Below are 26,228 nucleotides of genomic sequence, written 5' to 3' on the forward strand. Positions count from 1 at the left end.
TTGACCTCTGTGTCCAGACGTGGCGTCCAGACAGCAGCGGCCTTCATTTTGTTTTGACAGCAGAATTAATTGAGGGCTGAAAACAGTTGTAAAATTCCTCCCCTTATCAAGCTGTTCATTAGAGATCGCACCGTGGCCTCGGCCGTGTCAGAAAAATAACCTGCCTGTCCCTTGATGAAATAGCTGAACGGATGGCTGGTCCAGTGCCTTCAGAGAGAGGGAGCTTGAATAAACTTTCTACTGCGGAAACAATCCTAAAGTGACACGCTGCGAGGGTGGGTGGGGGGGGGGGGGGGGGTTCGCAGTGTTCACCGATATCCAGCTGAGCTGTCAACTGGCGGCTAGCCAGACACGCAACCCCTCCGCCCCTTCTCCCTCTCTCTCCGCTCCGCTCCGAGCACCATATGAAGCATATACAATTTAAAAAACCATTCTCCGCTCATGTGTGACTCGACTGCATGCTTCTCTCAAAGAGAGAAATAGAAAAGAAATCTCTTCCTCTATATAAACAAAGTCGTCTTGTCTGTTTATGAAATGTTTAAACGGTTCCCAATGCCGCCTGTGCAGATTTAGGTAAGATTAGCGTGTCTAGTTTGTAGTTTTTTTTTGCTGTAGTCCATGTATGCGTAAATATTGTCAGATGCAATTTTAGGATGCTGTCAGCGAAAGGTTCCTGCACTGTTCTTGCTTTATTTCAGGCAATAGCCGTTTTGGTCAGTCATGCAATGTGGAGTAGCCTAAGTATAGGCTTTAGAAATGTTCTTTCAAATATGTTTATTATTCTCTTAGAATTGGTTACTATGGGGTGTTTGGCAATGGCAGCAACTGTTTAATACTTTTGGAGATTATGGTAAATGTAAGTGTTCCCTCTTGGCTAAGTAAATCTACCTGCTTCATGTCAGCACTGTGTGGATTAGGCATTGAGCAAGGATCCCTCCTCTCCTCTCCTCTCCTCCTCCTCTCCTCTCCTCTCTCTCGTGAACTAGTTCTCGGATGAGCGTAGCGCACACACAAACAGCAGTCACGTCAGTGTGTGTTAGCCGGCGGTGAAGAGCTAACGATAGACGCTCTGATATTGTAGAGTAGATCGGTCATTGGTGGACTCTATCCACTTCACTTGGCGTGATGCGTGCCTCTCGTGACTCGCCGCTTCCATGCGCTTCTCCAAGCTCTGCGCGCCCTGAACAATGCGTCAATTCTGCCCGCGACTGACGTTCTCTGGGGAAGGCTGCATTGAACCGCTGTTGCCGTATATGTTTGACTAAAATATCATTAGCTTTGTTTTTTCAGGTCAAGGCATTTTGGTGCCATGGAAATAAAATCTTGCCCAAGGCTGGCCTCCTCCCCTCTCTTCTTTCTCTTTCCATGGTCTGGTATAGGCTAGTAAACGCAGACTGTGTGTCGTGCATGAGCTTTTAAGAAGATAAATACAAAGGAAAATGCCCAAAAAGGCACTTGGAACGGATCTGTGTTCTGATGAGTAGGCTGTGTAGTCACGGAATCCCAAGATTGCTTTATCAACGGACAAAATAGATAACAAAATTGATAAAATCCTAGTTATTCCATCTACTATAGACTATACCACTTTAATCTTATGTTAATAGGAATTCATTTATTGTTCATAGATTATTCCTCTGAGAAAATTCACATAAAACAAGGTAAAAGTCACCATTTCACACTCATCGTCTTTCTGCTCATGGTAAACCGTAAGATGATAGCTTTTGACTGGCTGACTTGTCATTGTGCTAACATCATATGGGGCCTTGTACTATTGACACGCACATTCATCGTGAGTGTTGGTTTTTCCCACAGCTTTTTATTTTGTATTTTTTTTATTCAACCTTTTATTTAACTAGTCAAGTCAGTTAAGAACAAATTCTTATTTACAATGACGGCCTACCCCAGCCAAACCCAGATGATGCTGGTCCAATTGTGCGCCGCCCTACGTGACTCCCAATCACGGCCGGTTGTGATACAGCCTGGAATCAAACCAGGGTCTGTAGTGACGCCTCTAGCACTGAGATGCTAGAGGCATTTTCCTCAAGACTCGTGGCATTCTAAGTGCTCCGAGGTAAATATGCATAATTGATGAACATTAAATTAAGCAAGATCTTTGTTGTTTTTCGTAGGGGGTTTTCTTATTCATTTATGTATTCATTTTTTGTTGTTGTGAAAATCAAGTTCGGCTCAAAATTACATCAAGGTCATTCCTCCGAGCAGACTTGACCTTTTTTTTTTTTTAACATGTCTACTTATTGAATTATCACTATATGCATTATCATTGGTTTGTCAAGACTGAGATGGAGCCAACTCACAAGCTCTGTGTGTTTAGTGTGTGCGTGCGTTCTCGCTTACGAGAAGGGCAGATCAGGTTAGTGGGGTGTGTCTGTCCATGGGTTTTAAACACCTCACTCCGGGACACTTTAAGTGGTTCAGTGGCTCAAACCTGTTAAATCCCTCCAACTCTGCTAGTCTGCTTAGTTTGAATGGCAGGTGTTATTTCATTTGATTGGTTGTTTGGTCTCTTTCTCCGGTTTACAGTATGTACAGAATAATTGTCTTAAGTGTGTGTATGTCCATGAGAGTGTGTGGCTAAAAGTGTTGAGGGTGTGTGTTTGTGAGAGAGAGACTGAGGAATACTGATTGCTTGTTAGTGTGGCTATACATGCATGTGTGTGAAGTGTGCTGTTGTTTGTGTTGCGTGCTGCAGTGCTTGTGTGTGTCTGTATGTGTTCATGAGTGCAATGAATGTGTGCTGTACTGCACTGTACCTTTGCGTGCTGTAGTGTTTTCCCCTGTTTCAGGATAGAGCGTCACACATCTCGCTGATGGCCACCAGACACTGTGTTGAATGTGCTATTGACCCTTTCTGCCCTCTATGATCAGCATGGACAATTTACCAAGCGTGTGTGTGTGTGTGTGTGTGTGTGTGTGTGTGTGTGTGTGTGTGTGTGTGTGTGTGTGTGTGTGTGTGTGTGTGTGTGTGTGTGTGTGTGTGTGTGTGTGTGTGTGTGTGTGTGTGTGTGTGTGTGTGTGTGTGTGTGTGTGTGTGTGTGTGTGTGTGTGTGTGTGTGTGACTGGATGCTGTCTGTTCCTGCCAAGCCGTCCGTGCGTGCGCGACATTCACAACACTGCCAGCAGAGGGTCATTCACCTCGGGCTCGCACAACTACCGTATAACCATGTGACCGACGGTTATGGATGAAGACTGTCATGAAAGTAAAATGAACGATTTAACCGTTTAAATTGTTGTTTTTGTGGAACAAACTGCTGACTGAAGACCGGACGGCCGGGCATTCATTCGGTTGAGTCCGTTTCTGCGGTAACATGGACTCTTAACAATGTATTGAAACGTTGTTGCTACTTGCGAAAACAAGCAAGTTGTTGTAGCAAACGAGTCGGTTGCCTAGGCAACACCCCCCACAATGTAGCAGCAGGGCATGGATGTTCTAAACCTGGCAATTTGACTGGTAAACTCGTGTACACTTGCAATGGCTGCCCGGTGTTGTGATGCAATAATTTCCATGGTAATGTAGAATGTTCATTCAAATGATGTTAACTGGTGTGGTTCATTCATATTTTTTATGTCAGTTGAGTTTAATCCACAAATCACGTCGCATTGATGGGTACACTTCCTGCTTTTACTTCCTATGGGTACACTCGCAATGGCCGCTAGTCTACCCATTTTGCCATCATTGACTTGAATTTGGATGTCCATTCTATTCATTCTATTTCTTTGTCAGCACATGTAGTCCGGAGAGGAGAAAATGTGTGTTTAAAAAATATATGTTTTGCTGTTTGAGCGGTTATTCCGATGAATTCCATGACCGTCACAGCCCTCCATTCACCTCTTAAATGGCAAATTAACCTAACTTATTGTTTCTGTCTTATCAGGAGACTCTAGAGAAGGGATGGGTGGCCACATTATTCAAAACTGCAAACATTTCTCTCCAACCCATTGCATAAATGAGTAAAATTGCATGAAATCAGTAATAAAATTGCAAAATATTCTCTCCGCCCCATGACAAAATATGTACAATTGCAGCAAACTTTCTTTAAAAGTACCATGTTTTCTCTACGCCCCATGACAAAATATGTACAATTGCAGCAAACTTTCTTTAAAAGTACCATGTTTTCTCTACGCCCCATGGCAAAATGCATAAAATTGCTGGAAATGAACTCTTAAACGTATTTCACTTAGTTCCCCCAAAAGGCTAGGGCTGGCTCTGACTGCATGTGTGGGTAAGGATGTGGGTACACAGACCTGCAAGCCACTGCAGCCCCTCTAAATGATTGTTTCTGTCTTATCAGGTCCTATTGAGTTTGAGGAGTGCAACACTGCCATCGCCACTGAAGGTAAGTCTCACACACACACACACACCCTGCTTTTCTATAGTCTATTCCCACCTCAATGAAACAAACAAACCAACCGAGAACTGGGTGAAAATCTGAAATAAATGTGAAAAGTCAGACTTTATATTTTGCTAATAAATGGTGGTAACACTTAAAGTCTAGATGTTTTAAGTTGTCTGACCTCTTCCCAGCTCAATTGTGATAAATCTGAAGAATTATGAGTGTTTCTAAAAGTTACCGATTTATCACTTTTTGTTTCGGTTTGGAGTTTGTCACTCATATTTGTCAAAACCAAATCCATTTGTTCAGTCTGACACGCACTCCTTTGGTTTGTTTCTAGGAGCCAAACCCAGAAAGAGAAAAACGTATGCATTCCCTGGCCGCCGGAAAGACAACAAGGACACAGACTCCACGTGAGTATACAGCTTCTACTTTTACACTTTGAAAAGTATTTATCAAGGATTTGTAAGTCGTTTTTATACTGTTAATTGTGTACTTTCCACTGTCTGGGAATAGGATGGGATGGCTTTGTGGAGAGTCTTTTTAAACGACTGATTCTGTTTCAAATCATCTTGCTTTTTAATAGGGGTGTCCTGCAGACCCAGGTTCAAATACTATTTAAAATATCTCAAATAGTTTCACATACATTTCGAAATACATATTCGGATAGTATTTGAAAATACTCATGCGCGGACTCAAATACATTCCCATGTATTTGAAAATAGTATTTGAAATAAGTATTTGAAAACTCTTTGAAATAGTAGGCTATTTATAGGACATTATTAGAAAATACTTTCAAATACTTCCAATAGAAGTAGTTATTTGAAAATACACAGAAAACAACAATTTAAATAACAAATAATCAAATACTCATGTAACCCAGGTTTGGTGTCCTGATAGGTGATACTCCTTTAGCTTCGTTGGACTCAATGATAAAATGTTTCACTTTTATGACCATGGCTTTTTTATGAGTATGAAACTACTCTTGGTTGTTTCTTTTGGCATGTTCTCAGGGAGTCGACAGAAGTTGAAGCTGCTGTGAGTACCCTTCAGTTACATACTTTAAAATGGCATTTATTTGAATGACATTAATTCAATAGTATGTACGATACTGTATTATTATACTAGTGAATTATTTTGTAGTGTAGTCATCATGCAATAGTATTGCAAATATTTGTCATTTATTGTAGAAATTGTCGACGTAATTACATTTGTTGAAATGATAGTAATCCTCTCTCGCTCTCGCTCTCTGCCTCTCTCACTCTCTGCCTGTCTCTCTCTCTTCTTCTCTGGGCTGTAGAATAATGCCAACGGAGCTCCTCCTGGGTACTACGGCACCATAGACTTCCAGAACGCTGTGAGTGTCACACACACACTAACAGCAAAATACCACAGCAAGTTATGTGCATTAATGACCCAATATTTTTGTCGTCTCTCTCTTCTAGAATGTCCCCACGGTTGATGAAGATGGCTTCTGTATCAGACCAGAAGACCGCAACGAAAATGATATCCTCCAACACTCCTCAATGCTTTACACTGTTCAAAAACTATTTTGTATTCAAACACATTTTATCGTTCCTTTTGGCACGGATCCCATTCTAATATGCATTCAGTAAGATGTAACCGTTGGTTTCATGTTACCATATCTCCATGAAGCCACTATATTGCCATAGAGCCACTAATCTCTCTGGCTGTGTGTTATGATCTGTTCTGCTCCTTAACCGTGTGTTCCACATGCCAAAGATAACTCGTTCTATTCATCGAGTGACTCGGAGGACGAGGATGAACCCAGGAAGTTCCGCGTGGAGATCAAGCCGGTGGCGCCCAACAACGGGACGCACCAGAGCCGAGCCACCATCGACGAACTCAAGGCCTCCATCGGAAACATCAGCCTGTCGCCTCCAACCATGGTACGTCAATTCTGTAGTCTTTACAACTTCATTTGATAGAAACCTGTTGCTCCACAGTTCTGTCAGAGATTCCACACACATATTGTAGACAGTCACAAACGTTTTGGTCTTCTGGAGCTCAGTTGGTAGAGCAGCATGGTGCTTGTAATGTCAGAGAATAGTGGGTTCACCTTACCGTGAAATGCTTACTTACAACCCCTTAACCAACAATCCAGTTCAAGAAATAGAGCTAAGAAAATATTTACTAAATAAAGTAAAGTTAAAATTAAATAAAAAGTAACACAATAAAAGAACAATAACGAGGCTGTATACAGGAGGTACAGAGTCAATGTGCTGGGGTACAGGTTAGTCGAGGTAATTTGTACATGTAGGTAGGGGTAAAGTGACTATGCATAGATAATAAACAGTGAGTAGCAGCAGTGTACAAACAGGAGGGGGGGACGTCAATGTAAATAGTCCGGGTGGCCATTTGATTATATATCAGTCAAAAATGAAGGAGTCCTCCATACTTCAATACTTTGAAAAGACCAAGAAAGCGATTTGGGATAAAGGAGATCCGATATCCTACAATGTTAAGACCAAGAAAGTGATATACAGTACTACCATTATCACTCTAGTCATGTACATACAGAACAAATTGATTCTGATCTATATACTATCTAACTCCATAAGATGTTTCCTCTGTACACTTCATCCGGACCCATTCACTAACCTTAGTACGTCTACCCTCTCAATTTGCCTGTCTGAGGAGCAGTACAGTTTCCCCCGTCTGTCTGTCTGTCTGTCTGTCAGTCTGTCCCATCTCCTCTCTAACACTAGGGGGCAACAGTACATTGTATTTCTCCTGTAAGTTCTGGGAAACTGGGTACTCCTTCTGAAAAAAATGAGACAGTCACTGTATCATTCATATTTGAAAGTCTTTCCTGAGGTATTCTGTTCTTCCTGTTTGGACCATTGTCTCTGTTCTCTAAGATGAGTCACTGTGGACAGTGTGAGTGAGCTCATTCAGAATGTTCAGTTTTTCTTGAAAGATTGAAATTCGATCATCTGGAGTTAGAATTCAAACATCCTTATTTTTCATTTGCCTGTGTTTGTTATTTACAAGACCGGTAGTATGGAAAAAAGTGTCACAAATAGTCTCCACTTTTGGACGCTTGTTTTCTCTTACTTGACTTGAACACATGTACATCTGTTTAATGGCACAGGTGGAATGGCAATGTCTCTTGTCTCTCCAACACTCCTATTTAACCCCCTAGAGTCAATGTCCGCACCCCCACGGAAATCGAATTAACATAATTTAAAAAATACCTCATAAATCTGTCAGTTTAATCTAGAGCGATCTGTTTTTTTTTCACCCCATCTGCCGACGTCACTTCTGCATCTGCGGTAAAAGATACAGAGCTAGAGGTGGTGTTCTCTGTCATTTATGACCCCACCCCACAAGCGTCTTGGGACTTGTCTGAAGTCAGTCCTGCCCATCTGTCAACTTCTTTCTGTAGCGTCCGAACAGTTTGGGCTACACGCTACACCCCTCTGTGCAAAGGTGAGACTCTCGCGAACATGTACGTATCAGATGTTTTGCTCTAGGACGCCCACAGGCCTGACGAGACTCATCTGAAGGTCACCCGGTTCCAGTTTTAAAAAAAATATGGAAGTAGTGTGTGTATATATGGAGACTGTAAGGGGTTAAATACATGTTAAAAAAACAAAATGTTTCCTGATCTTACTTATATCTCTCAGATATACGCTTATTTAGAACATCCACTTACGATTGACGCAACAGTCAGTGTTTGAGCTGGCCACACAGTTTTTTTTTCTTCACAGAAACATTTTGCACAGACAGTCTTTACAACGTTATGTCCTCAATGTGAGACGTTTATTTTTGGATGCAATGTTCAGACATTCACAGAAGTAGGGACAGCATAACACAATTAGTCGTAGCACTGGGGAAAGAGTGACCTAACACAGGCTGTCATATTTAGCTAACTCTTGTCTGATAGAAACCATAATATGAATTGGCTAATAACAATTACTATTTACAATTCATCACACCATGGGTGCCCTCACCAGTGATCGAAATAATTGAGTAAACCACTTTTTTTTTTAAATCTGAAGTTATCAGACAATGTCTAGTTTGTGTGCGCCGCCATGTTTGTTTTTTTTCGTGTCAACCAAAGATTAGAAGTTACAAGATGAGTTGGGTCTGTTTACAGTATGCATGTTGAAGGAGGTGTGTCATCTACCATCATTCACTTCCGTAAGTTTACTCGAAAGTTGAGTGAATCATCCCTTCACCTCATTTTGTTATAACATCTTTGGCCAGATTGCATTGCAAACATGGCACCACACATAGCTGGCAATTAACTTAGCATTAGCTCATCATAATCAGTACAACCTTCAAAAAAGTATTTTACACACATCATACAGTATGTGTCCACTACAATCTATGCAAAATCGGAATGCATGACTTGTCATCAGTACTTTAAAATATGTGAATAAAACAGTAAATACATTATGCTCCATACATTCATATGGTGTGCTACGGAAGAAACGTCAACACAATGTTCAGAAACTATAATGATAACGTAATAAGGCACTTTGATAGGAACGCACACGTCCAAAGTTATTTATTAGTAGTGAAAGCAATGCGGGTGCCAGCCAGAAAATGTGCCAGGGAGGAAAAGGTTTGTGCTTGATCTCTTGTCGAAGAGAGACGTTTGTCCGGCTCAGTAAAGCCTCAAAGGTAAATTGTCCGCAACAGTGAAATGGGCTACGTCTATGGGAATTAATGAGGAGACGGAAAACACCTCAATTCAAACTGTTGTTAGAAAATAAAACTTGTTAGAAAATAATTTGAAATTGGTAAGTTGAAACGTAGCCTATAGATAATTAGCAGGCAGCGTGCCTTGGTTTGAGGGCAGCGCGGGTTAACTGTCCTGTTGCGTAACAATCACATTTTGGAACAGTGAGGGCATTCTGACATCACGCACATAAAAAAAAAAACTCACGCTGGGGACGACCGTTAGAGATATTTGGAACTCATGCGTGGAAAGGTTAAATGCATAAAAATAAAAATACATTTCCTGATCTTTCTTCCATCTCTCAGATATAGGACAGTCACTTCAGAACTAACTTCCTTTTAGGTCGTTTTTTGGTCAATCTGTTATTCAATGCATTTGTATGGGCTAATAGCAGGAAGGCCAACCATAATTTTGAATCAAATGTTTTTGTATATTTTTTTTAATACTTCAAAGAGTCTTAAAATTCAAAATCAAAGAGCTAAATAATCCTTGGTATGACTTTCTTAAAACAATTCCATCTAGCTTAGTAGAACCCCCCCGGCTTAGACGGCAGCAGGGATGCCGCTTCTGTATAGTTAGTTGCGTGGTGTTACACAGTAGAGTCAGTAGACAAACACACACCACTTCACCCTGCTGTCACATCATGGCATGGCATGGGATAGGATGTGCTGGCATGCAGAGACTGTCAGAGCTGAGCTGCACGCAAAGCCTGGCCTGACCTTTGACCTTTCTGCCTGGAGTTAAGCTCTCCGTTCAACCTTAACTGACTAGCCATAAAATCTCTCAATCTCTGAGCCTCTCTCTCTCTCTCTCTCTCTCTCTCTCTCTCTCTCTCTCTCTCTCTCTCTCTCTCTCTCTCTGTCTTTCTCTCTCTCTCTCTCTCTCTCTTACCTCTGTCTTTCTCTCTCTCTCTCTCTCTCACCTCTGTCTTTCTCTACCTGCCTGCTCAGGTTGGAATTAGCGCCTGCCATTAAACTTCCCTACAGTGTGCGTGTTTGTGTGCGGTAGGGGGCACGCTCAGTGTGCTGATTCTTCTAAAAGAGGTCGTGTGAATCCCCCCCCCCCCCATATCAGCGAGAGGAGTCCTACTGCTCACTAAACAACTGTCACGGAATCTCTCTCTCTTTATCATTTTCTCATTCACTCTGCCACGCTCTCTTTATATCTCTCTCTCTATTGGTCTTCTGCGCTCTTGTTTTATTAGGGTCATTTTGCTTCTTGGTTTGGACATTACTTGTATGTGATTATTTATGCACACTTTATAGGGGTTAGTCGCCCATTAAATGTGACAAAGTGTGTAGAAATGTTTTTCCAGATATGTTTTATTCATACTGTTTGTTTTAAACAGAGTGATTCCACTTTGGCGAAAATTCCTACATTTAAGGATAATTTATTGATATTTTCTAAGCATTAAGGAATATCTTGAGGAAAAACATTCTATGGCTTTACCAAGGCCTGAACCTCTGACTTGGTTCATTACAAATAATATTTTCTCAGTCCAACGACAGAAAACAGCAACCTACTGTTTATTTTTTTCTACTTTGACTTTCACCTAAATACTGGATAATTCCCTCCATGTTTTCTCTCTTATCGCTACCTCCTTTAAATCTCTTCACCATTTTTTCCCACTTTAATGTTGAAGGAAATGTTCTGTGCTCAGAGTTCTTGAGTTAAAAAATCTAGGTGACGAGACGAACATTGCATCATCTGGTGTGAATTATTGAAGACACTTTCCTTTTCCTTCTTCCTCCCCATTCTTTGCTGTTCGTCTTTCTCCTTTTCCTGCCCGGTACACTTCTGTGCTTTTTGTTCCTTTTATTGAAACCACAGTTGGAAGCCGGAATGGTGTGTGTCTGTGTATAGAAGTCTTGAAAGGTGTGTGTGTGTGTGTGGAGATCTGTAGCGTTTGTGTTGCTGGCTACAGCTGTGATTGAACCCATTTGCTGCTTAGTGCCTGTGGGACTAAACCCTGACCTCACAAGCGCTATGGTGGTTTAACGCTTTAGCTGCATCCCTCTAAACCCCTTCTGGTTCTCTTCTTCTCCCTCTTCTTTTTCCCCTCTCCTTATCTTTTTCAGTGTGTGAATAAAGGCTTTATTGGGATTGATGGCCTTTAGTTTCCATTGGGTCACACAAAAGTACATGCAGATCTTCTGTTGGTTGCCATGACAACTGATTTATGTCCTCTGTTAGGGAGCTAGAGTAGCAGTGTCTGTCTGTCTGTCTGTCTGTCTGTCTGTCTGTCTGTCTGTCTGTCTGTCTGTCTGTCTGTCTGTCTGTCTGTCTGTCTGTCTGTCTGTCTGTCTGTCTGTCTGTCTGTCTGTCTGTCTGTCTGTCTGTCTGTCTGTCTCTCCCTCCCTCTTGGTGTGTAGTACCTGATTGATCACAGTGCAGGGTTAGATACGGTGTCCTGTCTGTTCTGTGCAGCTGAATCTTTCCCCCTAGGTTTAATGTGTTCTGTGTGTTTGAGGCTTAATCCTGGGATTTACTGTCTTTTAACACTGGTGTGAAAAAAGTTCATAGTTAATAATACAGTTTTAAAGTTTCCATGTATCAATTACACTGAGTGTACAAAACATTAAGGACAGCTGCTCTTTCCATGACATTGAGTGACCAGGTGAATCCAGGTGAAAGCTATGATCCCTTATTCATGTCACTTGTTAAATCCTTTGTAATCAGTGTAGAATGTAGATGAAGGGGAGGAGACGGGTTAAAGATAGATTTTTTAAGCCTTGAGACATGGAGTGTGTGTGTGTGTGTGTGTGTGTGTGTGTGTGTGTGTGTGTGTGTGTGTGTGTGTGTGTGTGTGTGTGTGTGTGTGTGTGTGTGTGTGTGTGTGTGTGCCATTCAGAGGAAGAATGGGCAAGACAAAAGATTTACACAATGTGCCTTTGAACAGGGTATGGTAGTAGGTGCCAGGCGCACTACTTTGTGTCAAGAACTGCAACACTGCTGGGTTTTTCACGCTCAACAGTCTCCCATGTGTATCAAGAATGGTCCACCACCCAAAGGACAGCCAGCCAACTTGACACAACTGTGGGGAAGCATTGGAGTCAACATGGGCCAGCATCTCTGTGGAACGCTTTCGACACCTTGCAGAGTCCATGCCCCGATGAAATGAGTATGTTCTGAGGGCAAAAAGGGGAGTGCAACTCAATATTAGGAAGGTGTCCTTAATGTTTTGTATACTCAGTGTATACTCTAACTGTTCGGGAAAATTTGGGGGGTTTGCGAGTACCGTGTCACCACTGATAAATATAGCCTGTACATCTCTGTTTTTAGGAAGTATTATTCAGAAAGTAAGATATTACTCAAGTGTTGATTCTTAAAGAGTAATACATTGAGGAACTTTGTGCTGTCATTTTAAGTAGGTCTAGTTTCAGTCCCTGTAAACAGGTAAAAGTGAATTGACCCTGCTCTACTCAATATATGTCCTGAGGCTAGGTAGTACTTAAGCCAGGTCTTAAAATCATGTATAGTCTGTGATAATGACATCTAAGTATGGATACTTTTCAAGCACATTCCAGATACGAACATGTTTTACATACGTTACCGTATCTACTTCAAATGTACTTTCCCTGATCTTCGGTTTGTCTTTGTACATTAAGACGTATGTTCTGGATTTGCTAGGGAGTCTTTTTTTGTTGTTGTTGTGGAGAATGAGGGCTGAAGCTTGTGTGTGTGTGTGTGTGTGTGTGTGTGTGTGTGTGTGTGTGTGTGTGTGTGTGTGTGTGTGTGTGTGTGTGTGTGTGTGTGTGTGTGTGTGTGTGTGTGTGTGTGTGTGTGTGTGTGTGTGTGTGTGTGTGTAACTTATCCGTGCTGTAGTTAATTAGTGTGTTTATATTCTCAGGGTCAGATGCGAAGGAATCAATCCAGTGAGTATTTTATTTTACACTCCTCTCTGTGTCTTTCTGTCTCTCTCGCTCTCTCTCTCTTTCCTCTTCTGTGGCTGCGACCAGGGGGGCTACCTCTTAACTTTTCAACTTCATTTTTCTTAGCTCGGTCATTTTTGAAGAAGTTCGCTCTTTTTTTTTTTCTCCCGAAATCCTAGCGACCTTGCCAAAACCAACACATCCCCAGCGAAAGTAAACATAGTTTGTTTTTTATGTGTGTATTTGAGAAATGACTTCCATTCCCCCTCTAAGCTACGAGTAAGATGAATTGCTTAATTTCTTGTTTCTATTTTGCATGTCAGAAATTATATTTTTCCTCCTGCGCTTTGGCAACAATTTTGTATATTTTCCTACGTTTGATTTTCTGCTTGGATAAATTAGTGCTTGAACAAGTTAATTAATTATCTATGGAGGAATGCAACAAGTCACGTAGTCTCAAACTGTGAACTCACTATGAAGTATTAGTGGGAGTTAGCAAGTAAAGAATGAAGAAAGAAAAATATATTAAATATATTATTTATACACACTATACATGTACTGTATACATTGTTCAAACCCCTTGACTTAGTCCACATTTTGTTGTTACAGCCTGAATTCAAAATGTTATAAATATATTTTTTTTTCTCACCCATCTACACACAATACCCCATAATGACAAAGTGAAAACATATTCTTAGAAATTTGTTCTTTTTTTTCTCTTAAACAAAAATGAAATACAGAAATCTCATTTACATAAGTATTCACACCCCTTTTCTATGACACTCCAAATTGAGCTCAGGTGCATCCAATTTCCTTTGATAATCCTTGAGATGTCACTACAACTTGATTGAAGTCCACCTGTGGCCAATTCAATTTGGACATGATTTAGAAAGAAACACACCTGTCTATATAAGGTACCACAGTTGGCAGTGCATGTCAAAGCAGAAACTACACCATGAAGTCCAAGGACTGGCTGTAGATCTCCTAGATATATCTGGGGAAGGGTATGAAACAATTGCTTGAGTTGTGAAAATCTCCAAGAGCAATTGAAAAAGTATGGAACTACACAGACTCTGCCTAGAGCTGGCCGTCCGACCAAACTGAGCAACCGAGAAAGAACGACCTTGGTCAGGGAGGTGACCAAGAACCCAATGACCACTCTGACAGAACTACAGAATTCCTTGGCTGAGATGGGAGAACCTGCTAGAAGGACAACAGTATAGCACTTCACCGTTCTGGGCCATATGGGAGAGTGGCAAGATGGAAGCCACTCCTATGAAAAAGGCACATGTCAGCACGCCTGGAGTTTGCAAAAATTCACGTCAAAGACTCTGAAAGCATAAGGCAAAGGATTCTGTGGTCTGATGAGACAAAAATTCTCAGTCTTTGGACTGAATGCAAAGTGCTATGCCTGGAAAAAACCAGGCACAGCTCATCACCTGTCTAATACCATCCCTACTGTGAAGCGTGGTGGCAGCATCATGCTATGGGGATTATTTTCAGCAGCAGAACTGGGAGACTGGTTAGGATAGAGCGTCTACTAAATGATAAACATAATAGAGGGAACAGTGAATGGAGCCATATACAGGCAAATCCTTGATGAGAACCTGGTTCAGAGTGCAAAATACATTCGACTAGGGCAAAGATTTACTTTCCAACAGGACAATGACCCCAAACATACAGCCAAAGCAATGCTGGAATGGCTTCAGAACAAGAATGTGAGTGACCCAGCCAAAGCCCAGAAAATCTGTGGAAAGACTTGAAGATTGCTGCTCACCGCCACTTCCCATTTAACTTAACAGAGCTTGAGAAAATCTGCAGGCAAGAATGGGAGAACATCTTCAAATCCAGATGTGCAAACTGATCAAATCAAATATTATTGGTCATGTACACATGGTTAGCAGATGTTAATGCGAGTGTAGCGAAATGCTTGGTGTAGACATACCCCAGACAACTCAAAGCTGTAAAAGCCGCCAAAGGTGCTTCTACAAAATATTGACTCGGGTGTGAATCCTTATGTAAATGAGATATTTCTGTATTTCATTTTCAATAAATTAGCAACAGTTTCTGAAAACATGGTTTAACTTTTTCATTATGGGCTATTTTGTGTAGATGGGTGAGAAACATATCTAATCAATTTTGAATGTGATATGAATACTTTCTGAAGGTTTAAATAACTTCACTTTATTATCCCTTTATTCATATTTAATATCAAGTTCATATCAAGTTATAGTTTTAAAGTATTTTATCCATTTGATAGAGTTAAGACTAATCCTCAAACTTTTTGATAGAGTTTAAGAGTGATAGTTCAAACCTTAAGACTGTTACTGGGTATATTTGGTAGAGATAAGAAATTGATAGCCATGTGCTACACGTGCTCAGGGCTTTTGGGAGTGTATTCCACCCCAGGGTTAGGCTCTCAGGTGCCAGGTGAGTACTATGTACCTCTCTAGTCAGTTTGACCTCCCACCACCACACGCCATGCCAGGTAGTCCTCCTGACCTCCACCTCAGTCCCACCGCCACAGCCTAGGCTAGTGGACCATACAGTACCTTGGCTTATTCTGTTCTCTACAGCTAAAGCTAACATAGCTAGCTAATAACAATGCTATTAGCAATGCTTCAAAACTAGAATATTCTAGTTAAAGTTAGAGATTTGCTGACACTATGGCTTTGTGGCTATATTTGCCACGGTCTTAGAGAGGATACACTTAAGTTTAAGTAGTTTGATGTAGATCTGAACAAATATGTGTCCAAGGAATGTCTTGCTGGTGGGGAACCTCTGCTTCACATAGCACCTAAACACACATTCTAGTTTGAGCCACGCAGAGCACTGCAGCCCTGTCCTTTAACATCAGCTCTCTGCAGTGTGTGTTTTATGTGCGTGTCTGGTTGGGTATGTATGAGACAGGGTTTTCCTCTGCACCTATGTAACCTTGTGTGTGTGCCGAGGTTAAGTCTGTAATTTGTATGTTCTTTCCTCAACCAGGCGACGAGTTGGGAAAGACCAGGATTCCAGCGTCTTTCAACGAGTAAGTTGATGTCCCTTAACTTTCGCAGTTAAAAACGGGCTCAGAAACACTAAAAGTGAAAAGTAAAAGCTCCTTGACTGACACCCTCTAGTGCCATTCTCTCACTGTTTAGTAATTGCTCTAATTTCCATCCCTCTTTCTATCCCTACCTCTCCCTTCCCCCTGTCCCTACCTTCCCCCTGTCCCTCTCTCGCTCCTGCTCGCTCGCTCTCTCTCTTGCTCTCTCTCTCTCTCTCTCAGCAGTAGACCAGCTTTCAATAATGACCTTCTCTCTCTGGATCCTTTCGGCCCGACCCTGGGAGGCTCCTCCTCATCGACGGGTAAGCCCCGCCCCCACCCACCATGTTTTCCCAGAGCTGTATAAACAGATTTCCAATGTACTCCTATGGGTGGCTGGGCGAGTTCGGTGCCAACAATGGGGTTCTATCTAGATCACTTTCCTAAAGTATGGGTCACGACTGTGTGTGTGTGTGTGTGTGTGTGTGTGTGTGGTGTGTGTGAATAAATACATTTATTTATTTCATATTTGTATTTTTTTTATATTTTTGACCCCCTTTTTCTCCCCAATTTCGTGGTATCCAATTGGTAGTTACAGTCTTGTCTCATCGCTGCAACTCCCGTACGGACTCGGGAGAGGTGAAGGTCGAGAACCGTGCGTCCTCCGAAACACAACCCAACCAAGCCGCATTGCTTCCTTGACACAATGCCCACTTAACCCGGAAGCCAGCCGCACCAATGTGTTGGAGGAAACACCGTACACATGGCGACCGTGTCAGCGTGGTCTGCACCCGGCCCCCCACAGGAGTCGCTAGTGCACGATGGGACATGGACATCTCTGCCGGCCAAACCCTCCTCGAACGCGGACGATGCTGGGCCAATTGTGTGTCGCCCCATGGGTCTCCCGGTCACTGCCGGCTGCGACAGAGCCTGGACTCGAACCAAGAATCTCTAGTGGCACAGCTAGCACTGCGACACAGTGCCTTAGACCACTGCGCAACTCGGGAGGCCCTTGTAAATATTTTTTTATGATCTCAGTCGGGGTCTGAACTTATTAGAATAGTAGAATACACAACGTGCAATTAAAAACTTTGCTCGTGCATCAGCAGTTTTTCTCTTGTAATGTCAGTCACTAACAGTCACTCAATTAGCCATGTCAGTTAACAATTTTTAGATTAGTAAGTTAGTCTAGCCAATTATCTAAAATTGTAGAAATGATATCCGATACCGACCGGGCACGCAGGGGCCCTGACCCCCAGGGTGCCCACATTTTGATTTTGGCAAAATGTGTGGAATTGTAGAAATGTAGCTTTAAAACGGCAAAGATATCTCTCCACCCCATGGCAAAATTAGTAGAATTGCATGAAACGTGCTTTAAAACAGCAAATGTTTCTGCAAGCCCCAAGGCAAAATGTGTAGAATTGCAGTAAATTTACTTTAAAACATAAATGTTTCTCTCTGCTGTCAAGAAGGGGGTCACTATATATATTTTGGGTTAAAAATGTTTTTAGACCTTTCATTATGGGGTATTTTGTGTAGGTGGGTGAGATCTAAAAAAAATATTTAATCAATATTTAATCCATTTTGAATTCAGGCTGTAACACAACAAAATGTGGAATAAGTGAAGGGGAATCTGTACATTCAGAAGGCACTGTATAGGGAGGAATGGTCTATGATCCCTCTCAATATGTTCTCCAATCTTATAAAACATTTTAGAAAAGGGCTCAGTCCTTGCAAGGGGAGGGTGCCGGAGTATTGAAAACAGGGGTGCCAATAATGTTTACCCATATCTTTTTTATCTTTTTTTTCATTACTTGTTTAACAAAATCTACATTTCTTAGCAATTGTATTAGTATAAAATAATATCAATTAAACATATGTTTTGCATGTAATATAGCTCAGTATTTGTAGATTTTATTTTATGGTCTTTTTTTTCTAATTTATTTTTGATCATTTATCGAGGGTGCCAATCATTTAGGTCATGTTTTCACTATCATCTCAGACTACTACTGATACAGACATGACCCCACACAGCTCCACAGGTAGGCCAGGCAGTCCCCTGCAGAGCTCAACAACATTAGGAAGCTCCTACTGTGCACACATTACACATTGACATCAGTCTTCCTCATACAAATCTTATGTTGACAGGGAACTCTCCAGTGCTCATGTTTTGTGTACTGCTTGTGTTGGTTATGAGTTTCTAATATATGATGTGACCTTATTTTTTATTTGTTTAAAATTTGACTTAAAGGTGTCATGTCAGGAGGTTTTGCTCATACCTTTTTTTTTACAGTGTATTTAATTGTACAGATTTTTTTGGTGTGGAATTCTTGTCACAGTTTTGATTAGTATGCATTTGGCTGTCTTCAGCTGTAAGTACACACATGTATGTTTACTTTGTTTGGCATCTCATTTACATCCCACTTTTTCTCATTCACTCTGTCCTGCCTCACTCCAGTACAGATATGTGAGAACCTGTTTTTTAGTGGCAAGGTTTATGTGGTGTGACTATCAAAACCGCGTGTGTAACTAGGGCTGTTACGGTGACCGTATTACCGCCACACTGGCGGACACGAGTCATGATGGCAGTCAAATTCCACATGACCGTTTAGTCATGTTTAGGAAGGCCACCAAAAATTCTGAAATGTCCATCCCCAACTACAAGATTTTCCAACAAGTTAGAACTGCCAAAGGGGGCGGAGTTGCAATCTACTGCAGAGAGAGCCTGCAGAGTAATGTCATACTATCCAGGTCTGTGCCCAAACAGTTTGAGCTTCTACTTTTAAAAGTCCACCTTTCCAGAAATAAGTCTCTGGACACCATATGTGAATTGATTGCCCCCCATCTATCTTATGAGTTTGTACTGTCATACTGCTAAACAGGGATATGCTTAACACCCCGGCCGTCCTACAATCTAAGCTAGATGCCCTCAATCTCACACAAATTATCAAGGAACCTACCAGGTACAACCCTAAATCTGTAAACATGGGCACCCTCATAGATATCATCCTGACTAACTTGCCCTCTAAATACACCTGCTGTCTTCAACCAGGATCTCTGCGATCACTGCCTCATTGCCTGCGTCCGTAATGGGTCTGCGGTCAAACGACCACCACTCATCACCTTCAAACGCTCCCTAAAACACTTCAGCGAGCAGGCCTTTCTAATCGACCTGGCCCGGGTATCCTGGAAGGATATTGACCTCATCCCGTCAGTAGAGGATGCCTGGTTGTTCTTTAAAAGTTATTTCTTCGCCATCTTAAATAAGCATGCCCCATTCAAATAAATGCTGAACTAAGAATAGATATAGCCCTTGGTTCACTCCAGACTTGACTGCCGTTGACCAACACAAAAACATCCTGTGGCGTACTGCATTGACATCGAATAGCCCCCTGCGATATGCAACTTTTCAAGGAAGTCAGGAACCAATATACCCAGTCAGTTAGGAAAGCAAAGGCTAGCTTTTTCAAATAGAAGTTTACATCCTGTAGCACTAATTCCAAAAGTTTTGGGACACTGTAATGTCCATGGAGAATAAGAGCACCTCCTCCCAGCTGTCCACTGCACTAAGGCTAGGAAACACTGTCACCACCGATAAATCTACGATAATCGAGAATTTCAACAAGCATTATTCTACGGCTGGCCATGCTTTCCACCTGGCTACCCCTACCCCGGCCAACAGCTCTGCACCTCCCGCAGCAACTTGCCCAAGCACTTCTCCTTCACCCATATCCAGATAGCTGATGTTCTGAAAGAGCTGCAAAATCTGGACCCCTACAAATCAGCTGGGCTAGACAATCTGGACCCTCTCTTTCTAACATTATTCGCCGCAATTGTTGTAACCCCTATTACTAGCCTATTCAACCTCTCTTTCGTATCATCTGAGATCCCTAAAGATTGGAAAGCTGCCGCGGTCATCCCCTCTGCAAAGGGTGAGACACTCTAGACCCAAACTGTTACAGACCTATATTCATCCTGCCCTGCCTTTCTAAAGTCTTTGAAAGCCAAGCTAACAAACAGATCACCGACCATTTCGAATCCCACCGTACCTTCTCCACTATGCAATCTGGATTCCCAGCTGGTCATGGGTGCACCTCAGCCACACTCAAGGTCCAAAACGATATCATAACCGCCATCGATAAAAGACAGTACTGTGCAGCCATCTTCATCGACCTGGCCAAGGCTTTCAACTCTGTCAATCACCACATTCTTATCGGCAGACTCAATTGCCTTGGTTTCTCAAATGACTGCCTCGCCTGGTTCACCAACTACTTCTCAGATAGAGTTCAGTGTGTCAAATCAGAGGGCCTGTTGTCCGGACCTCTGGCAGTCTCTATGAAGTTGCCACAGGGTTCAATTCTCAGGCCGACTCTTTTTTTTCTGTACATATCAACGATGGCGCTATTGCTGCTGGTGAGTCTCTGATCCACCTCTATGCAGACGACACCATTCTGTATACATCTGTCCCTTCTTTGAACACGGTGTTATCAAACCTCCAAACAAGCTTCAATGCCATACAACACTTCTTCCGTGGCCTCCAACTACTCTTAAATGCTAGTAAAACTAATGCATGCTCTTCAACCGATTTGCTGCCCACACCCGCCCGCCCGACTAGCATCACTACTCTGGACAGTTCTGACTTAGAATATGTGGACAACTACAAATACCTAGGTGTCTGGTTAGACTGTAAACTCTCCTTCCAGACTCACATTAAGCATCTCCAATCCAAAATTAAATCTAGAATCAGCTTCCTATTTCGCAAAAAAAGCCTCCTTCACTCATGCTGCCAAACATACCCTCGTAAAACTGACTATCCTACTGATCCTTGACTTCGGCGATATCATTTACAAAATAGCCTCCAACACTCTACTCAGCAAACTGGATGCAGCCTATCACAGTGCTATCCATTTTGTCACCAAAACCCCATATACTACCCACCACTGCGACCTGTCTGCTCTCGTTGGCTGGCCCTCGCTACATATTCGTCACCAAACCCACTGGCTCCAGATCTATAAGTATTTGCTAGAAACGCCCCGCCTTATCTCAGCTCACTGGTCACCATAGCAACACCCACCCATAGCATGTGCTCCAGCAGGTATATTTCACTGGTCATCCCCAAAGCCAACACCTCTTTGGCTGCCGTTCCTTCCAGTTCTCTGCTGCCAATGACTGGAAGGAATTGCAAAAATCACTGAAACTGGAGACTTATATCTCCCTCACAAACTTTAAGCATCAGCTATCAGAGCAGCTTACTGATCACTGCACCTGTACACAGCCAATCTGTAAATAGCCTACACAACTACCTCATCCCCATGTTATTTTTTGTTGTTGCTCTTTTGTACCCCAGTATCTCTACTTGCACATCATCATCTGCACATCTGTCACTCCAGTGTTAATGCTAAATTGTCATTATTTCGCCACTATGGCCTATTTATTGCCTTACCTCCCTAATCTTACTACATTTGCTCACACTGTATGTAGATTTTTCTATTGTGTTATTGACTGTACTTTTGTTTATCCCATGTGTAACTCTGTTGTTTTTGTCACACTGCTTTGCTTTATCTTGGCCAGGTCGCTGTTGTAAATGAGAACTTGTTCTCAACTGGCCTACCTGGTTAAATAAAGTCACGGTAATTAGGCTTCTCCAAGCTCTGATGCTGCTGATGGTCATTAGTAGCCTACCAAACCTGCTAACTGCCTGGTACTCAGCACTCTATTGTCCCTCTAATAACTCTGACATAAGTGCAAATGTAATCAAAAATCTAATCAGACACTTCATGAGAGCCCATGAGCTCATGTTGCGCAACATTTCTATAGGCTATGCAATTGCATGAGAAAACAGTGATGGCCTCTATTAAAATGTAGATCTCATCAGCTTTCTATAGGCTAGGCCTACTATATTTATTTCTAAACTTTCCTAATATTAAGCACATTGCTTCTCTTTACAACAGGAGTATAGCCTACCTGGCTGGCATGAAAATGATCCACGGGTACAGTCACTGGCTGACAAAATTTCAAGGCCGCCACAGCCCATTGTGTGACTGACTGTGTGTGTTTTTATATAGAGTGACGTTACTGCTGATCCATTGCCTAGGCTAATCGTAATCCACAGTTAATTGCACCTAGTTTGGGTCAGAGGGCTGGCTATAAAGCCCACTGGCACGTATGCTGTCAAACACTATCTCGTTACTGTCAAAGGTCCTAGCTTAAAAGCCAAAAGAGCATCAAGTTCCCTGGTTAAGATACTGTGATGATGCTTTTTAAGCTCTCTGTACAATGGAGGCATTACCAGGCGATAACACATTCATCACATTCAGCTAGCCCTGAGTGAACTGCAAACAGTTAATTTGAGAAACCTGTAAGAATTTATAGTTGTTTGATTATTCAGGGGCTTTCCAACTTTGAAGTTGGTTCTTTTGCTTTTCATTCTTTTTGTGTCTTATTTTCTGTGTGTAAGATTTGCAGTCTTGTGTTTGGTTGCTGTATTGTTTTTTTTGCTATCTGTATGTGTTTTTTTGCTATCTGTATGTGTTTTTTTGCTATCTGTATGTGATTTTTTGCTGTCTGTATGTGTGTTTCTCCTCCACCTTTCTTCCCCTATCACCCCCCCTCCTCAGACATTTTGTCTTTTCCTCTCCATCCCTTTATCTCCTCTACACATTAACGAGTCCCCTGTCTTTCTGCCAGGGGAGCCAGGTAACATCTGTTCTTTAGCTGCCCCTCTTTAGAGCAGTGTGGTTGCACTGTACTAAATAGTTTTCCAAGTATCCAATAGCTTTTCAACTATCTAACCTCACTTACAAATAGCCTTTACATGGCATCCAACATTTGATTCAATTGCTTGTCATTCATTTTTTTGTTGTTGTCATTTTTGGTTTTTCAAATGAACACGTTTTGGGTCAACATTTGCTTTGTTTGTCTCTCTCCAAAAATCCACTCTGTTATCGTAGGACTTCATAGTTGTAGCTATGTTTACTTTTTTTCCCAATCAAGCCAGTGAGGAAGATGGCTAATTTAAACAGTGGTAGATTGAAAGGCCCTGCTAAGCTTTGATAAGCTGAGAGCTCTGTGTGACGCTGCGTGTCTGCAGGGTGTGATGACCTAACACCAAACAGTCCGAGTAACTGAGCTCCCCTCAACCAGCTGTAATCCTCTAACACATTTATTACCCACAACCAACCCTTCACAGTTCAATTTTAAACATGTCAGACATTCATATCATAGCCTGGCACTCACATTGCCTAATGTTGCACAGCGATTGCATTTGATTGCAGTTCACAGTGAACTAAGCCTACACCTGGCTGTCTCATAGCAGGGTTGGATTTAATGTTTGAATGGTTTAGATGGAAACCATTTTTTATTATTATGGAAGTCACTGCGTAAGGATTATAAAGAAAACTACGCTACTGGTTTGTTCAATTGAATTGAATGGAATGGAATAACTCCGGTGTATTCAACCGGGGGTCCTGCAGGGGGTCCACATAAAAAATGTTTTCAAAAAACATTGAAGAAAAAAAGATTTAATGTGTGTATGTACAGTCGTGGGCAAAAGTTTTGAGAATGACAAAACTATTCATTTTCACAAAGTCTGCTGCCTCAGTTTGTATGATGGTAATTTGCATATTCTCCAGAATGTTATGAAGAGTGATCAGATGAATTGCAATTAATTGCAAAGTCCCTGTTGGCCATGCAAATGAATGGGCAGCAAATGGGCAGCAAAGAAGCCACTTCTGTCCAGGAAAAACATCAGGGACAGACTGATATTCTGCAATAGGTACAGGGATTGGACTGCTGAGGACTGGGGTAAAGTAATTTTCTCTGAATCCCCTTTCCGATTGTTTGGGGCATCTGGAAAAAAGCTTGTCCGGAGAAGACAAGGTGAATGCTACCATCAGTCCTGTGTCATGCCAACAGTAAAGCATCCTGAGACCATTCATGTGTGGGGTTGCTTCTCAGCCAAGGGAGTGGGCTCACTCACAATTTTGCCTAAGAACACAGCCATGAATAAAGAATGGTACCAAGACATCCTCCGAGAGCAACTTCTCCCAACCATCCAGGAACAGTTTGGTGACGAACAATGCCTTTTCCAGCCTGATGGAGCACCTTGCCATAAGGCAAAAGTGATAACTAAGTGGCTCGGGGAACAAAAAATCTATATTTTGGGTCTTATGGCCAGGGAACTCCCCAGACCTTAATCCCATTGAGAACTTGTGGTCAATCCTCAAGAGGTGGGTGGACAAACAAAAACCCACATATTCTGACAAACTCCAAGCATTGATTATGCAAGAATGGGCTGCCATCAGTCAGGATGTGTCCCAGAAGTGAATTGACAGCATGCCAGGGCGGATTGCAGAGGACTTGAAAAAAAGGGTCAATACTGCAAATATTGACTCTTTGCATCAACTTCATGTAATTGTCAATAAAAGCCTTTGAAATGCTTATGAAATGCTTGTAATTATACTTCAGTATTCCATAGTAACATCTGACAAAAATATCTAAAGACAAAGCAGCAAACTTTGTGGAAATTAATATTTGTGTCATTCTCAAAACTTTTGGCCACAACTGTGCACTACCGTTCAAAAGTTTCGGGTCACTTAGAAATGTCCTTGTTTTTGAAAGAAAAGCACATTTTATTTGTCCAGATCTTCAGTTTCTTTGCAATTTCTCACATGGAATAGCCTTAATTTCTCAGAAAAATAATAGACTGATGAGTTTCAGAAGAAAGTTCTTTGTTTCTGGCCATTTTGAGCCTGTAAACGAACCCACAAATGCTGATGATCCAGATACTCAACTAGTCTAAAGAAGGCCAGTTTTATTGCTTCTTTAATCAGAACTACAGTTTTCAGCTGTGCTAATATAATTGCAAAAAGGTTTTCTAATGATCAATTAGCCTTTTAAAATGATACACTTGGATTAGCTAACACAGTGTGCCATTGGAACACAGGAGTGATGGTTGCTGATAATGGGCCTCTGTACGCCTATGTAGATATTCCATAAAACATCTGCCGTTTCCAGCTACAATAGTCATTTACAACATTAACAATGTCTACACTGTATTTCAAATCAATTTGATGTTATGTTAATGGACAAAAATATAGTGTGTGTGTGTGTGTGTGTGTGTGTGTGTGTGTGTGTGTGTGTGTGTTTGTTTCTCAACTCCTAATATTGAGCAAATTACACTCACTGGAGTATCCGACATAGGCTTTGATAAAGCACCATTGCGACAAGTGTCGCTGGCTGCTGGTAAGCTCTCTTGACACATTTTTGCAAACACATGGCTAACCTTTGTTTTAACCAGTTAAACAGCTGCTCTTAGTGAACATGTGTTTGGAGTCACCTTTCTAGCTCATAGGCTATGTTAGAGTTTACACTTCCTCTTTCAATTATAATGTGGGGAGGTCAAAATAATGAAAAACTATCTATCAAATCTATTCATTTAAAATGTTGATTACTTCTCCTTGTCATTATCATTCACCTGATGAGGTAGGAATGTAAAGATGTTTGCATGAATATCTTTGGTTCCTTCTTTTTAATCTGTGGCATGTGTCTATCACTCTGCCCCACCCTGGACTCTCCGGCACCCCTCACAGCTGAAGTGATATTGCAGCGGGAGCTCTCCTCTCCCCCACTGGCAGACAGCCTGCAGACCAAAGGAGAGGTCACCCCTCTCCCTCCCCTCACCTCCACCACCACTAATACCTTCTCTCCATGGGAGGCCTCACTGGACGACCCCTTCCTGGCTCTGAAGCCCATACCAGCCCGGGCCCAGAGTGCCCCCATCACCTGGCAGGTTGAGCCCCTAGACCCCCAGGATCCAACCCCAACCCCTGCAGCCCAAGTCGGGCTCCCTCAGGGAGAGGACCAGTCAGCATTCTCCTGGTCCCAGAGCCAGTGGATAGCCTTCAACGATGACTTTGTCCCATTCCGACGCCAACAGAGTTGCGGTCCTGGTACGGGTACAGGCCCGGTCAGCCATGACCGGACCCAGTCAAACCCCCCTACCAGCAGGACCCAGTCTAACCCTCCTATTGGCAGGGTCCAGTCTGGCCGGTCCATCCGTTTCTTCTCTGAGGACCCCGCTGACCCCTATAACAAGATGCCGCTGAGCTGTGGGGTTGTGGAGGACAGCGCCTCCTGTGTCTCGGAGGTGTTATCAGCACTGACAGAGGGGATGGTAGCCTCAGCAGCTAGCCAAACAAACAACGGTAACCTCTAGCATGCCACAAACAAATGTTTTTTTTTTTGTCTGAGTGAAGTTTTGACTA

At 42.2% G+C, this 26,228-nt stretch overlaps 1 protein-coding gene across 8 annotated transcripts in view; it reads left to right on the top strand.

The window, feature by feature from the left end:
* Positions 1-26,228, top strand: part of fcho2 (FCH and mu domain containing endocytic adaptor 2) — a 102,129-nt gene that overhangs the window by 52,432 nt on the left and 23,469 nt on the right. For 4 of the 8 annotated variants that reach the window (XM_014128062.3, XM_082958080.1, XM_082958082.1 and 1 more), the window contains exons 9-18: positions 4,311-4,355; positions 4,693-4,765; positions 5,366-5,390; positions 5,653-5,709; positions 5,798-5,858; positions 6,087-6,262; positions 12,914-12,938; positions 15,924-15,966; positions 16,207-16,286; positions 25,554-26,168. In XM_014128062.3, coding sequence (XP_013983537.3) covers positions 4,311-4,355; positions 4,693-4,765; positions 5,366-5,390; positions 5,653-5,709; positions 5,798-5,858; positions 6,087-6,262; positions 12,914-12,938; positions 15,924-15,966; positions 16,207-16,286; positions 25,554-26,168 — 1,200 coding nt within the window. The remainder of the gene's footprint in view (positions 1-4,310; positions 4,356-4,692; positions 4,766-5,365; positions 5,391-5,652; positions 5,710-5,797; positions 5,859-6,086; positions 6,263-12,913; positions 12,939-15,923; positions 15,967-16,206; positions 16,287-25,553; positions 26,169-26,228) is intronic. The other 4 variants (XM_082958084.1, XM_082958086.1, XM_082958081.1 and 1 more) reach the window with 3 other exon arrangements.

Source organism: Salmo salar, chromosome 11 (assembly GCF_965601325.2).
Source record: "Salmo salar chromosome 11, fSalSal1, whole genome shotgun sequence".
Classification (NCBI taxonomy): domain Eukaryota; kingdom Metazoa; phylum Chordata; class Actinopteri; order Salmoniformes; family Salmonidae; genus Salmo; species Salmo salar.